General features: G+C 34.6%; 1 protein-coding gene across 2 annotated transcripts in view; it reads right to left on the bottom strand.

Annotated features, from left to right (window-relative positions):
- The window catches only part of LOC105678722 (uncharacterized), a 187,340-nt gene that overhangs the window by 26,435 nt on the left and 142,301 nt on the right, over nucleotides 1-18,604 (bottom strand). For both annotated transcript variants that reach the window (XM_067347347.1, XM_012378276.2), the window contains exon 3: nucleotides 14,375-14,519. In XM_067347347.1, coding sequence (XP_067203448.1) covers nucleotides 14,375-14,519 — 145 coding nt within the window. The remainder of the gene's footprint in view (nucleotides 1-14,374; nucleotides 14,520-18,604) is intronic.

The raw sequence follows: 18,604 nt of genomic DNA, 5'->3' as shown, positions 1-18,604 counted from the left end.
AGGGCATTTCATTAAAACCAGACATTACCAATCTCAAAATTATGTAATTAACTTTTAATATATAGTATAACAAATTTTGACATAATAACTTTGTCTAAAATTTTATGCGACAAATTTTACTTTCAAATGATATGAAAGCTAAATAATTTACGAAAAATAATCAGTTTTGTAATATTCTTTATAATTAATCATTTCATTGTTTTAAATTATAATATAATTACTATCTTTTAACAAACTGTATTTGATTAAATACATCTCGATATTTTATTCAAATGTGTTTACATAACAAAAAGTTCATTTAACAAGATTATTCGACTGTTTTCTTGTTGTGACGATTTAAACTTCCTGGCTCAACTCAGCACTCAATTTATGCATTTCTTGCATAAGTTCTCGCTTGTCAAGTAGTACCTGTACGTCGTTGCGCCTAGTAAATCTCTCTATAAAACGCTTAAGTTTAAGAGGCAGCTCTTGCGAGGTAAAACACTTCCCTAAGTCGACTCGGTTATTTTCTCGATCGTTGCCTCGAGGATGATGCTTAAAACTATCACGTACGAACGAAGAGTGTCGTTGCGGGAAAACGTAAATATTATTAGAGTCGCGCTCGTGGAAACAGTGCGGAGAAACAATGCGGAATGGCTCTCATAAGGCCGAGCAAAAGTCAATATCGTAGCTGGATGTAGTCGTAAAAACGAGGGAGGGAAAGAGAAGGACGCTACTTCTAGTGAATCGCGATCGTACTTTTCTCCACGAAGGCCAGTTGTAGTCCCGCATAAAACCGCTACTAGCTAACTTCATTCATAAAATGCATCGCGTGCCTGTAACGTTACATGTGATAGGGCGCTCTCTTTGCAACGAATTGCAAGGTGCAACAACCGTGAACCGACAGTCCGGGGGTTAATGTCCGCGGATGATTAAACGCATCTGACATCTTGCGCTGCCACACTCGCGTCTAAAATAAAGAGGGAGTGTCAAATGCAGGCTTTATCATTCTGAGAGCATTTACATTCAATTAGTGCTGGACATCTAAACAATAATCCGGCGTAAATTCATCAGTGGCTGATCGATCGTTAATGCACGAGCGATAAATTTATATTTGCTTCTATAATCATAGAAAATTTAATTAATTTTCTCTTCTCAAAATCCGATATGACCAATACTACGTTTAATTGTTTCGACAATTTGCAACTTTTACGGTGGTGTATAAGATTTTCTGTGAAAAGCTGTATCATAAAACTTTCAGTGAAGAGTCGCTGAATTATCCAAATTTCTTCCCGAAAATTTACAACCGTGATAAAACATCAGAGTTAGAGATAGGAGTGCTCTCATTAATTTAATAGCGTAGGATAACTTCAAACAGGAAGGTTAAGCTACGAGACAACCATCTAGCGCCGTAATGATTGTCTCCGTATTGCCAATCCATTCTATCCGTAATGGAAATGTCTACAAGCCGCAGCTTCGTGTACATTTTATGTCAGTGTCGTGAGAGAGACGAGCCGGATCGACTTTAATATATGGATTAAAGCGGGCGAACCAAAACCCCGCGGATAATTCTGCCAGGACACAGTCAATTAAATCGTAACGAGGACCGGTTAGGCCAAGGATTTCTATCGAAATCCTTGAAATCGCTCTTCAGGACTCGATGTTGTCGCTCAATCAACGTGTGATTGCGTTTCACTTTCTCTTTTTTCCTTGATGAGATTCCGACAATATTTGTTTTATATTTTGATAACTTTTTTTATTAAAACAAAAAAAAACTGTCTTTTTTTTTATTTGATTTGTTTTATGCGAATATGCTGGGCATACGGTTCTTTTCAAAGCTATCGAATTGAGAGCTTCATGCGCGAAAATAAATGCGAACAGTTTTCTGTAGAGATTACATGGACTTTATAGGTATTAACGATTTCAGGCGCAATTTATAGAGACCGCGTGTTCAATTTGATCGATATATTTTTGTAAAATAAAACCCCGGGGGAAAAGTATGTATTTTTTTCTACATATCGATTCGACTCGCTGAAACAGTGATACCTATCATTCTACAAATAATCACCTCGAATTTTTTCATTCTGAAATACGTAAAACCGCTTTTTTTCATCAAATTAAAGGTAGATATTACAGTATGTGAGTTTTATGCGTATATTTTATATTTTTTGCTAGAGTAGTAAAAAGACTTCTACAAAATTGAAAGAGAATATCAATGTACGATATAAATAGTATGTAATAAAATATAAATATATAATATATGTATGGTATAAACTGAAGAAAGTATTATATATGTAATAAAATTTAAATGATTCTTTTCTTTAAAAGATACTATCTATATATATATATTTACACATTCGTTCTACTTTTCTTTTCTTAGAACTCTATCCGTTTTATTTTAGTGTAATCTACGTCCATAATCGAAAATAAAACGTTATCCAATCAATTTTGTATGTAGGGGAAGGTGGGGTAAGACGGACCCCCTAAGCAAAAATGGCTATATTTTTTATATTAATGACAAAAAATAACTGAAATTTAGCATGAAAAACTGTAGAATGTTTATTATAAGATTATAATGTTAAATTTTCAAAATTTGCAAAAGTTTGAATTATTATTAAGATTTTTAAAAACTTAATTTTGGTCCGTTTTATCCCATAGGTGGGGTAAAATGGACCATCCCATGGGGTAAAATGGACCAAGCCGAGATAATATGGATCAAGAAATAATTTAACTGATCAACTCAAAATCAAAACTATATAGTATTTATTAAATATTTTTGAATAAGAATAGAAATTAATTTAACATTAATTATTTTATTATACACACAAATCTTTAAAATAATTATAATCTTTATAATTTTTAACGTTTATATTAAATATAACATTAAATATAACATTTTAAAATAAAGCATGTAAATAAAATAAATAATTATTATAAAATCTGTTTTTATTTGGAGACATTATTTTCAATAAATTTCAAGTTTCTTCTACTTTTAACAGTGCGTTTTTTATTTTTTATAGCTTTTTTCAGTAAAAAAAAATGAGATGTAAAATATTTCTCAAATCAGAGCAAATATATAAGCAGAAAACTATAAGTAGAAAGTATAAGTAGAAAATATAAGTAGAACAAATATATAAATTGGTCCGTTTTACCCCATTTAAATTGGTCCATTTTACCCCACATGACAACATTAATATTATCTTATTTTTATTTACCTGTATCAAAATTATTTTTTAAATGTAACTGATGAAATATTACTTCTCAATAACTAGAAATATGGAACTTGTAGAAAAATTTAAAAATATTAAGTTTTGCAATCTTAGTCACTTAAAATGTAATACTAAGAAATTAGATCACGAGATCTATTTGCAAGAATTTGACGTTTTTTTATAAATAACTTACGATAGTCTTATGATATAATGACGTAATTTTTAAACAGTTAAAAAGCATCAAAAAGGAAATTAATTTTATGTTTATCCAGCAGATAGAAGTACTTACTAATAAGATCTAGCAAATGGACCATTTTACCCCGCGGTCCGTCTTACCCCACCTTCCCCTACATTAAAATCACTAACGGATGAATGTTGAGGTGGTGACATCGTTAACACCTAATCTTATTAACATAAGTGACGATTCACCTTTTTAGAGCGCATTTGTAAATCACAAACTCAGAAAATGAAGTGTGTCGCTGATTAAATTTCACCAGTGATTCATTGAACGCGCTTTATCTATGGCGAAATTTCGCTGAATAATGAAATTTTTTGTGCTCTTGCTATCGACGCGACATATTACTATGCATTCGTATCCCGTATCGCGTTGGAGAGCAGCACCACTAGAATTTCGTCCGTTATTACAGGAAGCTAAGCACTGTGCGATTTACTAGAACCCAGTTCAGAAAACGATTGTCTCATTTGCATGCATTTTGTTGCAGGTACATTTTGTAAATGATGTTTCCCGATAAGAATGAGAATATCTGATAAGATCGAGATGCTATCGTCTCTTGCAAATTTTGGCAATACATTTGAATTTATAAATAATTGAATATCGCTTGAAAAAGATTGTAATTGTATCTTGTTGCTAAAGACTATTGTTTAAATAATTTTTTACTTTAAACAATATAAACTTTATAAAAGATAACGATATTTATAAGATATAAAAAATATATTCATATTGAGAAAACAAAATAAACGGGGGAAAGGAATTCTAAATAAATGTTTCTGTAATACATAACTTTAAAAAATGACTTCTTTGTTTTGAAACAAGTGATGCTTTTGATGTACCTTTCACAGTTGTCAAAAAAAAATTACTCAAACGTTATGTCAAAGCTACGTGCTAAAATTTTACGAAATTAATATTTCTTTCTCCAATTTTCACGCTTGATAGCTGTTAGAAATTTCACTAATTAAAATAGAAATACACATTTAAAGGAATACTAATATTATAAACAAATGGTTTATAATATTATAATGTTATAATATATATATTGCATTATTATTTTAATAAACTGCACTTTTTTGCAGTTTTCATTCAAACAACAATTACAACTTTGCGATAAAAATGTAGCAAAAATAGAAAAAATTAATAATTAACAATTAAATACAAAATTCAAGCTCAATGTTGTTGATAAAACTTTGATTTTAATGCAATTGAACGATGCCTGCTATCCATTTCAACTATATTCGGCGTAGAGCAAAATCTGGATTCCGAGGATATTGACACGTCCATTCCGCGAAACGAGAAGATTGCCGGGTAAAATGAAACTGCCGGTGATTGTATGGAATTATTGTATGAGCGTGCGTGAATAAAACTGTGGATAATAACACCGTTGGTGCAAAAGGATTAGACAGTAATGTCTTTATTCTAGCCTCAACTATCGATCTGTCGAAAGATATTTAAAAAAAAATATTTCCTTTTTTTTTTCCTAAGATATTATTGGCTTGAACAAACAATGCATTCTCTTAAACCATATATATACATGGTAATATTTTATGATTAAGTAAACATACATTTGGCGACACATATTTTAGCGATTCTGTTAGCTATTGATTTTTTATATTAAAACTATACATTATTAATCAATAATTAGCTGATACTTATAACTGATATTTATAACATTATAAATAGAATATTCACTGTTTTATCATTATAATGTCAGGACGGGCTAGATGGAGGTAATCGATTTTGGACTCAGCCTCGGCGCCGCCGCTTGTCTTCGTGCCGCCGACGATAATTCTCGACTTCCGCCCGTAGCACGTACAGTCAGGCGGAAAAGATTGATATGGTGAAGCTTCTCTATCCGCGGTTCGAATGACGCGTAGGGACGTATCCGACGGCGGACAAAAACGGCGCGAGGGCGCGTGATATTGAAAGGAGGAGAACGAATGCTTTCGGGGGTGGCGCGCATCGAAATCGATATGCGAATGCTACCCGAATGCCGGCAGAAGTGGGGGAGATTGAAAGTGCGTTGGCGCTACGACGGCAAGAATTGAATTCGTCGAACAAAAAGAGCAGGGCGGCTGAAAGCGAGAGCGATGTAAGATCCCAACAGGAGTGAGAGATGAGAACGAGAGGGGGGGAGGGGGGAGACAGACGGACGGAATGGAAGGAAATGGAGGCACTCGGAGGAAGTCGAGCGCGACGGCACATGAATCATTTTTCCGATCGACATCACTGAGAAAAAGGGACTCTCCTGACCTCCCTCGCCCCCTCCTGACGCCAGAAATGAAGTTATTAATTTCCGCCGTTGCGTACCCTCTGCTCGCAGCTTTCACCCCCGCGTTGTACGCTTGCAGAATGCGCGGCAGAGCGGTGCGAGCGAGAAAGTAAAAGCGTATGGGCGTCTCGAGAAACTTTTTCCAAATTGCGGAGTCGTGTGTGCTGTGTGTATGTGTGTATACTTTCCAATATATTACGAGATTCCGAAAATAAGAAAAGTCTTATATATTTCGTATATATATTGCGCGTTTCGTATATATTTTTCACCTTTGTGCATGGGATTTCTTTTTTCCCGTTTCTATATGCTTGCGCAAAGTTAACGGCGCCGCTTATTTGCCGTGTTTACTATCAAGAGAGCGACATACTGTACGCGTCGGTAGACGTGTGTAACCGTCATGTAGTTGCCGTTCGGGGTCCCCTGTGACGAAAGTTAAGGGGAGGAATCACTAAGGACGCACTGCTAACTATTCAAGCGAGATTGAGAGACTTGCCGGCAGCGTACTTAAGTGTCTCGCCGGATTACACGCTCGGTGCTGACAGCAATGTCTCGCACGCGTGAAGACGCGTTCTCGGGCGTTTGAGAGCGAGGCATCCTCGCGCGCGATTTCAGACGGTTCGGAGCTTCTCGCATTGCACGTAGGACGTGTCGTGTTATTTCAGCACCGCGTTGAGATATTTACAACCGCAATGCGATATTTGCTATGTGCACCTCCTTAAAGCATTGATCTCATTTTCTCGCTTGATTTTCGCCTTAATTTTCGATGTACGCTCAGAAATCTTCATTATCGGCATTTTTCTTAGTGAGACAGCGTGATTATTCTGTCTGATAAAATGATAAATGACTGATGATAAAAATATCTGTATAAACTTTTGTAGAAACGATTGCGGGATCATTGACACTTTAGTGTGAATATTTTTATCACACGCATAATTTGCGCCCACGTCACTTGTTGTTTGAAATAATTAGTCTTTAGAAAGTACCGACATTTTCCCACTTTTCTTGATTTCGGACGTGAAAATATGCACGAGATCTCGATTAATCTAAACTTCGCTCCGCGAATAAACGTGAATCGGCAATCTTTTTTTTCCGGATGACTATAATTCACCGCGCTAAACAGGAGGGACAGGGAATGCGGAAAAGCAGAATGGCCGACTGTGAGAGAACACGATGGGCATGAAAATCTGTCGTCCAGACAATGCCCGCAGGGGTTTCCTCGGTTGCGGTTGGCACTTTTCGACCGCAACGAACGGAATTCGTGCGGGGTGCTCGCACGCGCGATCGTCCGCGTTCCAATTTATCAGCCGTGCGTGATAGCCCTCGCAGGGATTTCACCTCTCGATCGGAAGAAATTCGCGGGCCAGCGCGTGAGCCAATTAATTACTCGGCGATCATGAAATTCCGAGTGTTGTGAGATTCGAGTCAGCGGCCGTAATTGACTTGTCAGTTATTTGGTCCTTTATCTATTTGTGAATGATCCTCCCTGACCTGTATTTCCTGTTTGTATCCCATCATAAAGCGATTGTCACCGTTACGAGAATTGTTGCCGGAAATGCAAATTTGTATTTTTCGAATAGTGGAATATTAAAATGATTTTAGCGCTTTACTCGATATTGGAAGAGAAAAGAAAAATTTATTGGAAAATTCTCTCTCTAATACTGTCGCGATAGAATATGTCTGTGCGAGGAGTAATTTTGTGAAAAAAATTGAGATAAACGGGACGGATCACGCGTCTAAACGCGACATAAATCCGCGAGAATGAAAGGCCCATGTAACGTCACGTCGAAACGTCGCGTTTTTTGCAACGAGACCGAGAAAGCGGATCGCGCATAAAATGTATTTCCTGTCAGCTCGTGTCGCACATCGAGAGTCCTTTCTCCCGCGGCGAGCGAGAGGATGCACGGCGACCGCGCCCGTCGCACCCGCGACGCACGTTAAGCCGCCAACGTCAGCCCGCGTTGCCTATCAATTAATCACGCGAGGTAATTAGTGTCGCACAAAAAAGCAAGAGCACATCACGACCACGCAATAATTACCCTGGCAAGCTCCGAACGTTCGCGCTCGGTAGATCGCTTCGACTACGAATGCGAGCGCCGAATGCAGCGGCGCGTTAAAAGGAACGAATTGACGCGAAAGGGCGGGGTTGAACGCGCGAGGACGAGGGAGGAACGCGATGCGGTCGCTCTCGCGGTTCACATTCTGCATAATTACGGCAAATTGGTGCGACGTTGCTGCAAACGGTCGTGATGCCATTGAACCGAAACTTGTGCCCGATAACGAACGCATGTTTAGCTGTGCCAGATTCCTGCGACAACGGCTGTTGAGATCGCTGCTTTGACGAGATTCGAATTTCGAATGTGTCGAGCAATTTTGAGATTTGATTGCAGAACATTTGGAAAAGAATTGCTATTTACAGTGATACGCTATTCGCAATCAGTTCGGACAAAAACAACCGATTAATAGATTTTAGTTTTTGATACAATTCTTTATTCATGTATCAAAAAGTTTGGCGAAAAGAAAAATATTTCTGAACCACTCTATTGCTGAATTTCATATTGTACGATTATTCTCGTCTGACAAGAGATTTGGTCTACACGGCAATTTTTGCACGTCTATAGCGATAAATAACTCGCGTTGGAAAAATTGCGCGAAACTGTGCATGTTATGGAAATTGCGAAAGTTGTATCCACCTTGTAGACAATCTTTAAAGGATAGATCTCTCTTTCACACTTCTTGCTCCGATAGAATGGGAGTGAGAAGAACAACAATGATCGAACGCGACCAAGATTTCGTTCTGTGTTTAGTTCTGAACTAACTTATATTAACTCTCTCAGATTATCCTTGAAGTGCCCCCTTATAACCGCCGGAAGATTACAACTTGAGGAAATTGTTCGGCAGGCGAGAGCTAAAGTTCGACACCTGTCGAGTCCCGAGGCTGGATAGCTACTTTGCCGAGATTCTCAAGTCATCTTGGGTGTGGATCTCAAGTGTGAGACGAGAAAGTCATAATGCTTAAGATTAACGTTTCCTCTATATTCGCTATTATTGCCATTATCGCCGCAGACCCACATTGCAGTGCTTCAACGCTGCAAAATATTATTATGCTCGAAACGTTCTTCAAAACTTTCTCCAAAATCTTCAAAAATATGTGAAGAGCACGGCGATAACATTTCATTGTGAATTATTTTACGTAACAAGTATATATAATAAAATGGACATATCGCAAAACAAGAATCACGCATCGTTACGACAATATTCGTACACAAGCTCGTATTTTTTAAACTGTCGCGTGCGCTTTATAATCAGGAATATGCGTAGTGACGTCGAGCACCTATGCATTTTGTCATTCCGGCGTGAAGATATAAAAATATAGCGGCTGCATTTGTCCCCGGCGCTCGTTTCTCAGGTACCTTATTACATGAAAATATTACGCAGAGTCTCACGTCGAGGGGAGGAGCGTGATAACGATTCGCGAGGAGCGATGTGGTACACTTTTTTCTCGGTATTAGACAGCCGAGGTGAGAGCACCTCATTTCGATGTCCGCCGTATTATTAACGGCTTTTGTCGACTTCGGGGGGTTCGCTTGACAAAATCGCCGACGAAGCGACGACGGGGACGGCATTTATCGCGCCTCGCATCTTCGTAATGAAAAATTGTCGTATGAGATCGTTTTTCATTAATATTTCGCATTTCACGAGCGTGATTTGTGACTACTGTCATCGCCAGTAATCATCTGATTGGACAAAAAGTATTATAGGTGTGTTAAACAAAAAAAACATTTTACATTTATTTTTCACGATTGGATATAGGATCTTTTGTTCATCTTTTACAAAGTTAATCAAAAATTCGGACGTTAATACGCAACCGTGCTTTCGTCGCGCAAAATCATGCAATTGATGATCGGTCAATCGCGAATCCAATCGTCAAATTAAAAATGCGGACCGATGTCGACCGCGCGACGCGTCAATAACGACGTCACTTACCGCGTCACCACCTATTTCAATTACAAATTTTATTCAATATTTATCCGCGAACATTTCACCACGCAAAAACCCACGTTACAAAATGCGGTGTCCGGGCATGTTTCGCCGTGCTCGCGGCGTAAAACGTGAAAATGGCTCGTTAAACTGACCAATTACGCGCGTTGTTTGTCTTGCGCGGATTTTACGAAACTGACTGTGACAAAGCCACAGGAATATTTTTTTTGCAATTGTCGAACTTCCAATTAAATTGGCTATTTGTAAAACCGCATTAATGACAAATGGACAAGTTTGAGAAAAGCGAAAAACTGTCAACAAGAGATGTCTTTTTCTGCTTCTCTATCATTTTTATAGAAGGGTTATAAATAAATATATTTCTCCATTATAAAATCGTTTATGTAATTTTTGAACTTTATCTCATAATTATTCAAATCGATAACTTTAATATTTAATAAAACATTGTTTAATTTAACTTCTTCAATATTTGAAAAAATTAATACTTCGAAATACTTAGAAATTTTTATCCTTTATATATGAAATTAATGTTTTCGTATTTCGCTTGCTTTTAAACGTATAATTATGCTGCTTTCCGGATGACTAATTCAATTGTACCTAATCATTCGTTGGATACAAACAGTATCGCATAAATGGAGCATTACAATGTTAATTGGCTGCGTTGGGTTTTATCGCATGGTTAAGCGACTGCGCTCTGAAAATCATGCATTAAACGTGGGTCGCAGTCGTTGAAGAAAATACGATCGCGGGAGATGAAAAGGAATTGACACGGCGCACAGTGGTGCTAGAACGCATACTTTCGGAAAAAATTATGTAACTTTTTAATTTCAATAGATAGAGTCATAATTATTTTTTTAACTTAAAGATAATGATTTATCAATTAGAATTTATTAAATTTTTAATTATTATATTATTGCAAAAATAATAAGAATAATTTTTTAAATGAATAATTAGTCAGGTTTTTCAGATTCGTCTTGGAAAAGAGATTTCGCATCTTCACTTAATGGTAAAATACTTTTTGCTGGTTCTTTTCGCAAACTGAATAAATATGGATCAGATGAGATTAATAATTGATGCAACACATCTTCGTTTGTAGTTAAACGACTAATTTTTCTTGAATGATAAATTCGATATTTTTTATAATCTTTGTTGCGAGCTTCTTGTGCTTCTTCAGATAATAAACCAATAGGAAGCATTGCTGCAGTAATAATTTTTTCGCCATGAAGAAGAACTTTGTGAACACTTACTGGCATGTAATACCAGCCATACAAGTCAACAAACATTTTTGCAGTATCATAAGAATATATGCCAAATTTTTTCGGATCAATAGCAGCACTGCAAGTAATGACTTCCAGTATTACTGAGAAACGTTTAATTAAATTTTCGTTTATTCCTGTGATTTCTGCTGTTACCTTCGGCTGGGAAAAAAAACGGCGCGAAGTATTGCCATCATTTGTATTTCCACAGCCTTGACGCACCGTATCTATTCTAAGACCAGTTCGAGATTGAAATTCTTTTTGGATTTTCTTTTTGTTGTTTTCTTTTTCAATTTTTGTTTCCTTCGTAACTGACCATTTTTTAAAAGACAGATTGTAAGCGACATGAAGAATGCATTCCATGAATTTTATACGCGCATGTAGAGGAGATAAGCCGAGTTTTAAAGCATTGTCGTCATAAGATTTTTGATGAATTCGATTAAGATCATTCATCTCTCGAGGAGTCGCTTTACAAATGTAACAAGTTGATGATGATTTTGTGTCAGTGAGCGATTGAGCTGTTTTTCCATCAATCATTGTACATAACATGTTATGTTTTACTTTGAAAGTATGTCCGGATATATTTATTATTGTTTCATGCAAGTTTGAAATTTTCTTTTCTATGTCTTGCACCGTTTTTTTAATCAATTCAGGTGTTTCTTTGGCGAATTCAAACTGAATTGGTCTACACAGTCTTGGACTTGATGGGCGTGAGTTTTGCCAAAACTGTTTCATGATATCATCGTTCGAAACTAATTGAATCGGCACTGTAGATGCCATGTACATGAATGCATCAGATGCGTTTATTGAATTGTCCAAAAACTTTTGCTTGAATTCATTTTGACCAGATGCCCCATCACATCCCCATTTGGAAATTAAAATTAATTCCTCTTTGTCGATGTTTGCAATTGTTTTTATATCAAAACTTTTGAACATTCTTTCAGCAGTGTGATCTAATAAATTTTGAAGATCTATTTCAGCTTTCGTTTCGGTTATCTTCATTTCTCGAGGATAACATTCCTTTTTAACTTCTAAAACTTTCTTATAAGAAGGCAAAATATCGAAACCACTTTTTTTTAATGTTTCTCGAATTACTTCATATTGATATTTACTCAAATCTGCATTCGTTATCATCGCTAATGTTTGATTAGTATCAATATATTCTCGCGTTATATTATTATCTGATGCATTCTTGACAGCCAAATTTAACTGTTCGATGGGAAAAGTTTCACAAAGATGCTTTGCCTTATACCGTTTTGCTCGATCACAACATTCTTCGAATGATTTTTGAGGCCTCCCTACCTTTTTCTTTGTTGGAGGTTCACTTTGCACATCAGAGTCAACTTCTTCAAGTTGTACTGTGAACACTCCATTCAACCAATTTCTATTTTCTTTTTCGAATCTATCAGATTTTCTTTGACTGTTTTGCCATTTTTTCTTCAATTGATACAAAAAATGTCTTTGAATATCTTGAATCACTTTTTCCAAGTGTTTTGTCTTTAAGTTTGTAAATTTACTTTTTAATAATATTTTTATTTTATCTATATTGTAATTATTAGTCAGAATTATTTCTGACAAATGTTCACGAGAAATCGAAAAAGTCGTCATTTTGAAATAATCTAATAAATTTTAAGAATAATATAATGTATTAATATATAATTTATACAAATTAAAAATTGGAAATGTAAGTCATAAGAATAAAAGTTAAATAAAACGAGTAATCTAATGTGAACAGAAAACAATGATATACTATATATAGCAAACTCTTAAAAACTAAAATCTTTATAAACTAAACAGCGAACGCAATACTTATTATTAATAATGTTATATGAAGTAATTAAAGGAATTAAAGGAAATTATTAAGGAAATGATAAAATTAAAGAAATTATAAATTTAAAGGAATTATAAAAAAAATTAAAGGCTGAAACGATTTATGTTGGAAATAAAATGTAATCTTCTATATATAATATTACAGAAATAAAATGTAATTAGTATTTTTATAATACATATATATATATATATCAGCAAATACTGAATGCAGAAATAAATTTAATCGAATCAATTTGGAAAAACAAACATACATCAGCTCAAAAAACTATTTGACCCAGAGCAACATTAATTCTAATCCTGTTAATATGTCATTTTAAAACATTTTCTACTTACGAGATAAAACATTTAGCAAAACACCATCTATGAAAGAAATATGAAACAACAAAAAAGTTGACGAAAGTGCGCCATTGATTGCATGATGCATTATAACATAACATCTTTGAATAAAAATTTGAATTTCTCTCAATGGCGCAAATATGCGCAGCTGGATATTGATGTTTCTTTAAATTAGAAAGATTATCTTTCATTCTAGACAAAAAATACATTTTGGAGAGGTTTGGGTAATAAAGAAATACTTCGTCTAATTAATATTTCCTTTTTTTTTTTTTTAAAAAACATTTTTAAAGCAATATTTTCTAAGGAAGATTCAAAGTTAACTTAAATTTTTATAATAAATATAATATTTTATAATAATTATATATATATATATATATATATATATATATATATATATAATCTTTGATTAAAAAAAACAAGACAATTGAATATTACCTACCACGATATATTTTATAATAAAAATATTTTAAGTTTTGTTCATTAAAAATTTTAATAAATAGAAAGTTTTAAAGAAAAAAATATTTCAGTATTGATATATTAAATCTTTAAACATCAATTTTATGATAAAATAAAATTAAAAATTTAAACTGTAAAAAATCAATTTTTTCCGCCTCAGTACCACTGTGCGGCGCTTTAAAGAAGCTAAATTTGAAAGGCAAATTTAATAGCCTGAGAGCTAATGAATAAAAGCGACTGAATGATAAACTTAGATCCCGAGTCGGTCGTGGTGACCGCGATACAATTTGAAAGGCGGATTAAAGAATCGCTGAAGCATAAAAGCGACTGCGGGAGAAAAGAATGGCAATTGTGTAAAGGCTTCCATTTCCATCCCCCGAGCGAGAGTGCGATTCCTTCGGAAATATGTTTTTCAAATATCAAGAATACACGCTTCGGTGAGTAAATCTTACAGTGGTTAGTTTAAATGCACTAATGCGTTGTAATGTGAGCTTAAAGTGTGTATTGAATGGAAAAAGAATTAGGTTGCTAGATGGAAAAACTAAAAGCAAACTTTTCGTATATCGCGAGATATTCTTGGAAAGCTATCCGCAAATTTACAGGATTGATACGTATATTTTCGCATATAATGGATTAATTTTGTATATTGTCGTCAATTTTAGAAAGGTTAGAATTTCTTGTATCGCATTGAAAAATTGCAATTGCTCCGAACTTCGCGATCGCATTCGGATCTACATTTCTGCCTGTCAACGGAGTCGATTGGCCCGCGAATATAAGTTGGAAACGGTTCGCATCGACAAATACTCACTCGGATCTTTGACGGCCGTGATGACGAGGCGGAAGCCATTCAAGTTGGTGCCCCAGGCGTCAGTGACGTATTTCAACGTCACGAAGTTGGTGCGCGTGTAAATCGCGCCCACGGTCTGCTTCGTGTTTCTGCAGGATAGGTCTGCCTGGAAACAAAAGAAAATTGCGTTCGTCGAGTACGTGCCACTTGAATAGGGTTTTTTTTTTTTTTTTTTTGCGGACGCTCGTGCTAACGATGCAAATGTCGCGAGCGTGATATCGAACGAACGTGGGGCGGACGACATGCGCTTGATTTACGCAGATAGTTTTATATTCCTATGAATTAAAAGTTCTCCCCCTCCCTCAATCGATGCTGTTCGAGAAATGTCGCGGGGAATGATTTATATTGTTGCACATCTGCGAAAGAAAAGTAAATTTAACGCGAAAAGCGTTATAAGCTTTTTAATCTTTAATTTGTTAAGAGATTTGTTTCTCGATATTTGTTAAACTTTATTTCTTTATTTCTTGGTTAATTTTATTATTTATTAAAAGTTGAACTTATTAACTTTTTATTGCTACAATAAAGATTTTAGTTCCACAGATGTGTTGCTTGCGAGAAAAAATGTCACTAAATTTTTTGTGGAGCTCTAAAAGCTACAAGGAAAGTAAAAAGATATGGGCTCGTATTACCCGTAATACTACGCCCACCGGTATTACCAAGAAAAATAAAAATGTTCTCTTTTACATATCATTAACTGCTTCTCCCGCACTTTATGAATCAGGCAGTAATGATAAAAATGCCGCAATTCTATGAAAAATGACAAAAGTCATAATAGCAGTTTATAAAAACCTGGCCGAACGTCGAATAACGTCGTTTTTTTTTCGAGATAGCAAATATATTTTTAATAAAACGGCTATCCGCATGTGTGGTGCATAAGCCTTTTTTTTTTTTTAAAGCTTATGCCGGGACATTTATAAACCAGCTTGAAACGCAGCTTGATACAAAACAAAAATGACGTAGCCCAGAAGATAATCCTGAAATACAAGCCGTAGATATCAATTCAAGCAGCGACAACGAGACCGTGGCCGGCAGGAAATTTATTCGTAGATTTGCAGCGCGGTATCTCGCTCGTTTACCTCGAGACACGAGTAACGTAACACTTGTTGCACCCCTGCGACCAACACGAAAGAAACCGAAAACAAACGGCTGCACTGTCGAAGAGATAAAAAAAAAGCACGCTCTATGGCACTTATCGATTTTTTCGCGTAACGAATTATATATAACAAAGATATCTTGTTGAATAATGTATATTTAATATTAACTTAATATTAAAATATATGTGTGTTAATATTAAGATATCTAGCTGTCAAGTACAAATTATGTTTGTTCCAATTTATGCGTGAGACTCGTCATAGTACAAATTTCCACGGTCCAAAAATTATTTATGATGATTGACATTGATATTTGATTGTCGTAGATATTTAATTATTGTAGATTGATGCTATTTATTTCGTCTGTCTCTGTATTATAATCGATTGATCGGATTTTTGAATATGAGAACTTGCGTATGCCGATTTCCATATAGTATGTGAAAATTGACATAATCCAAGATATAGATATACATATACTGCTAAATTATCACTAGCAGCTTCCATATTCGGAAGTGTGTATGACATTCAACGCATATCAACTTTCGTATATTAAATGTAATTTGACATGAAAATTATCTTATATTCAAAAATACAATCGGCTGGTTATAATATGCAAGCGCTTTATCATGTATTTTTTATTTCAGATGTACGTATATCAATTTTTGTATTGTGAGGATTTGCGCTATGCAATTTGCACGCTGGATAAGCATAAATTATTATATAGAATACTGTGCTATATTATGTATTTCAATTATAATTTTATCGTGTCTATCGTATATAAATGTATCTTTAATATTAACTAACTAAATATTTTTAATAAGGCATTTTAATATTAACTGTTTTAATAATTGCACGAAAACATTACTGTATTGGTAATATCGGTAGTATCGGAATAGTAAATGAATGAAAAATTCACTGAAGTTGACAATAAAATTGGCTTCATGACGCTTCGTATCGTCAATCAAAGTTAATAAATCAATTTTTTGTGCTTTGGTTGTTGTAATTAATTTTTTAGAAATGCATTTGTGCGATAACTGATGCAAACGTTCTCGATTTACTGAAAGCATTTACGAGAAAGCAAAAAATCGGTGCAAACATTATCGTATTTTTTTATGCTATTTGAAAACTAAATATCTGCAAATAAGTTTTATTTGTTAACGAGCATTGCAATCGCACATAGTTTACATCGGTTTATCGCGCCACCCGTATCGCGAAAATAGTAATTTTGTGTTGTGGAAAATTCAGAGAAGGAGAGAGAGAGAGAAAAGGAAGAAGTTCTACGATGATAACAGTTTAAATTACATTCCGCACATGCGCTCCCGTGTAAATAACTTTTATTGAGATTTTAACTTTGTTGCGCGACGGGGTGAATGTTACAACGATATTCTCACATTTCCAGCTTGCACAGATCTTTTTCCTTTTCCTTTTTATATTTTTATATTTTTATCGGTTTCTTTATCGCGAAATATTATCGAACCTATCATAGGCTGTTTAATAACTGTCTTCTTCCCGTCCTAATTAGTGCGAACAAGCGATCAAGTTTGCAGCGGATAATCCACATTTAATTATCTCTTCGATCCTCAACCTCCATCAACTTCTTCCTCGTCGCACATACCTCGTCTCTCACCCTTGTCTTCTACACGGCAAAAAATAGCGGTGCAATCTCTGCGTATCAGATAAACGAAAATATTATAATTAGAGTGTGCGAGCGTTATGAAATTCCGGGTGTTCACATTTAGAATGCGAGCAGAATGTATACGCGGAATTTTGAAAATGTAAATGTTTTATTTTATTTACAATTATGTTTTCCGTTAATTCTGATCTTACAGTATATATTTTTTACGTAAAATCTGTTAGAGCATAATAATATACTCTTGAAATTTAGATAGAAAATTAATTTATGATTTATAGCTGTGAGAAATATTTCTTTTGGAATAAATAATGAAATATAATTACATACAGCGTTACTATAGTTTTCAGGACCGATTGCAATCGATTGAACAAGGATCGGACCTTTCTGAATTATAATATAATATTGAAGATATTACATGATCAGGATATCTATTACCTAAAAATCTGAAAAAAATCTACGCTCAGGAAATTTTTTTTCTGCTCGAGAAGTCGAGGAATTTTCAGAGAATTTTATTGGAACTTGAAGAATTTTTGATCAAGTCTCTTTAACAGTTTTGCTTTATTTTGGCAAATGGCTAATCGACCGACTTATATAACTCTCTGCTACTTTTCAATAATTTCTCAAATTTAATATTTTAAACTTGAGTGCTTAATTTTTCTCTCGGATCATATAAGTGAAAAACATTAAAAACAAACTCTAAACGTACGCTAGATAGATTGATTTAAAATTGCTATCTAAAAGCACTCTAATTTTGTTTCAAAATTTAGACAAAAATGCCTAAAAAAATATATAATTTTTTTCAAGTTTTAAATAGATATTTTGATAATGATATTGCATGATTATTAAGTTATATACACACACATTTATTTAATAATATATGGTATAACTATAACAACGAAAACGGAATTTACATTTGCGTTTAAAATTTAAAATGTAGCATTTAAAATTTTAAACGTCATATAACTTTAAAGCATTGCAAACGCACGAATATTGCAGTGTTTTAGCTCTTTTTACTTACCATTTGAATAGCGCAAACGCATTTTTTGTGCAATATTCAAAGTAATTTAGAATAAGCCGGCAGTTGAATACCACTCGTCGTTAAGCCGTGAAGAGCAATGTACTAGCGCGAGGTATTAGAAGATAACGCGAAATGAGAAAAAACGAATAAAAATAACATTCCCGAGAAATACAAAAAATAACAACTCAAAAAGATAGGTTGTTGAAACTAAAGTTATGAAATAAAATTGGCATTTAGTTGAAATACAAACTTGGCGCATTTGTATTTATTTTTCTGATAATTGTAAAAGGTACTGATAAAATCGAGAGAAAACATTAATTTAAAAATATTAATTTAAAATATTTCCAATACTAGTTATTAATTCCCTTGCATTATGCATTTGAACACTTATGCATTTCATGTTGAAACATTCTACATAGGAAGCTACGCGACACGGCTATTACGAGCAA

Source organism: Linepithema humile, chromosome 1, assembly GCF_040581485.1.
Source record: "Linepithema humile isolate Giens D197 chromosome 1, Lhum_UNIL_v1.0, whole genome shotgun sequence".
NCBI lineage: Eukaryota > Metazoa > Arthropoda > Insecta > Hymenoptera > Formicidae > Linepithema > Linepithema humile.
This window is presented reverse-complemented; position numbering and strand designations above follow the sequence as displayed.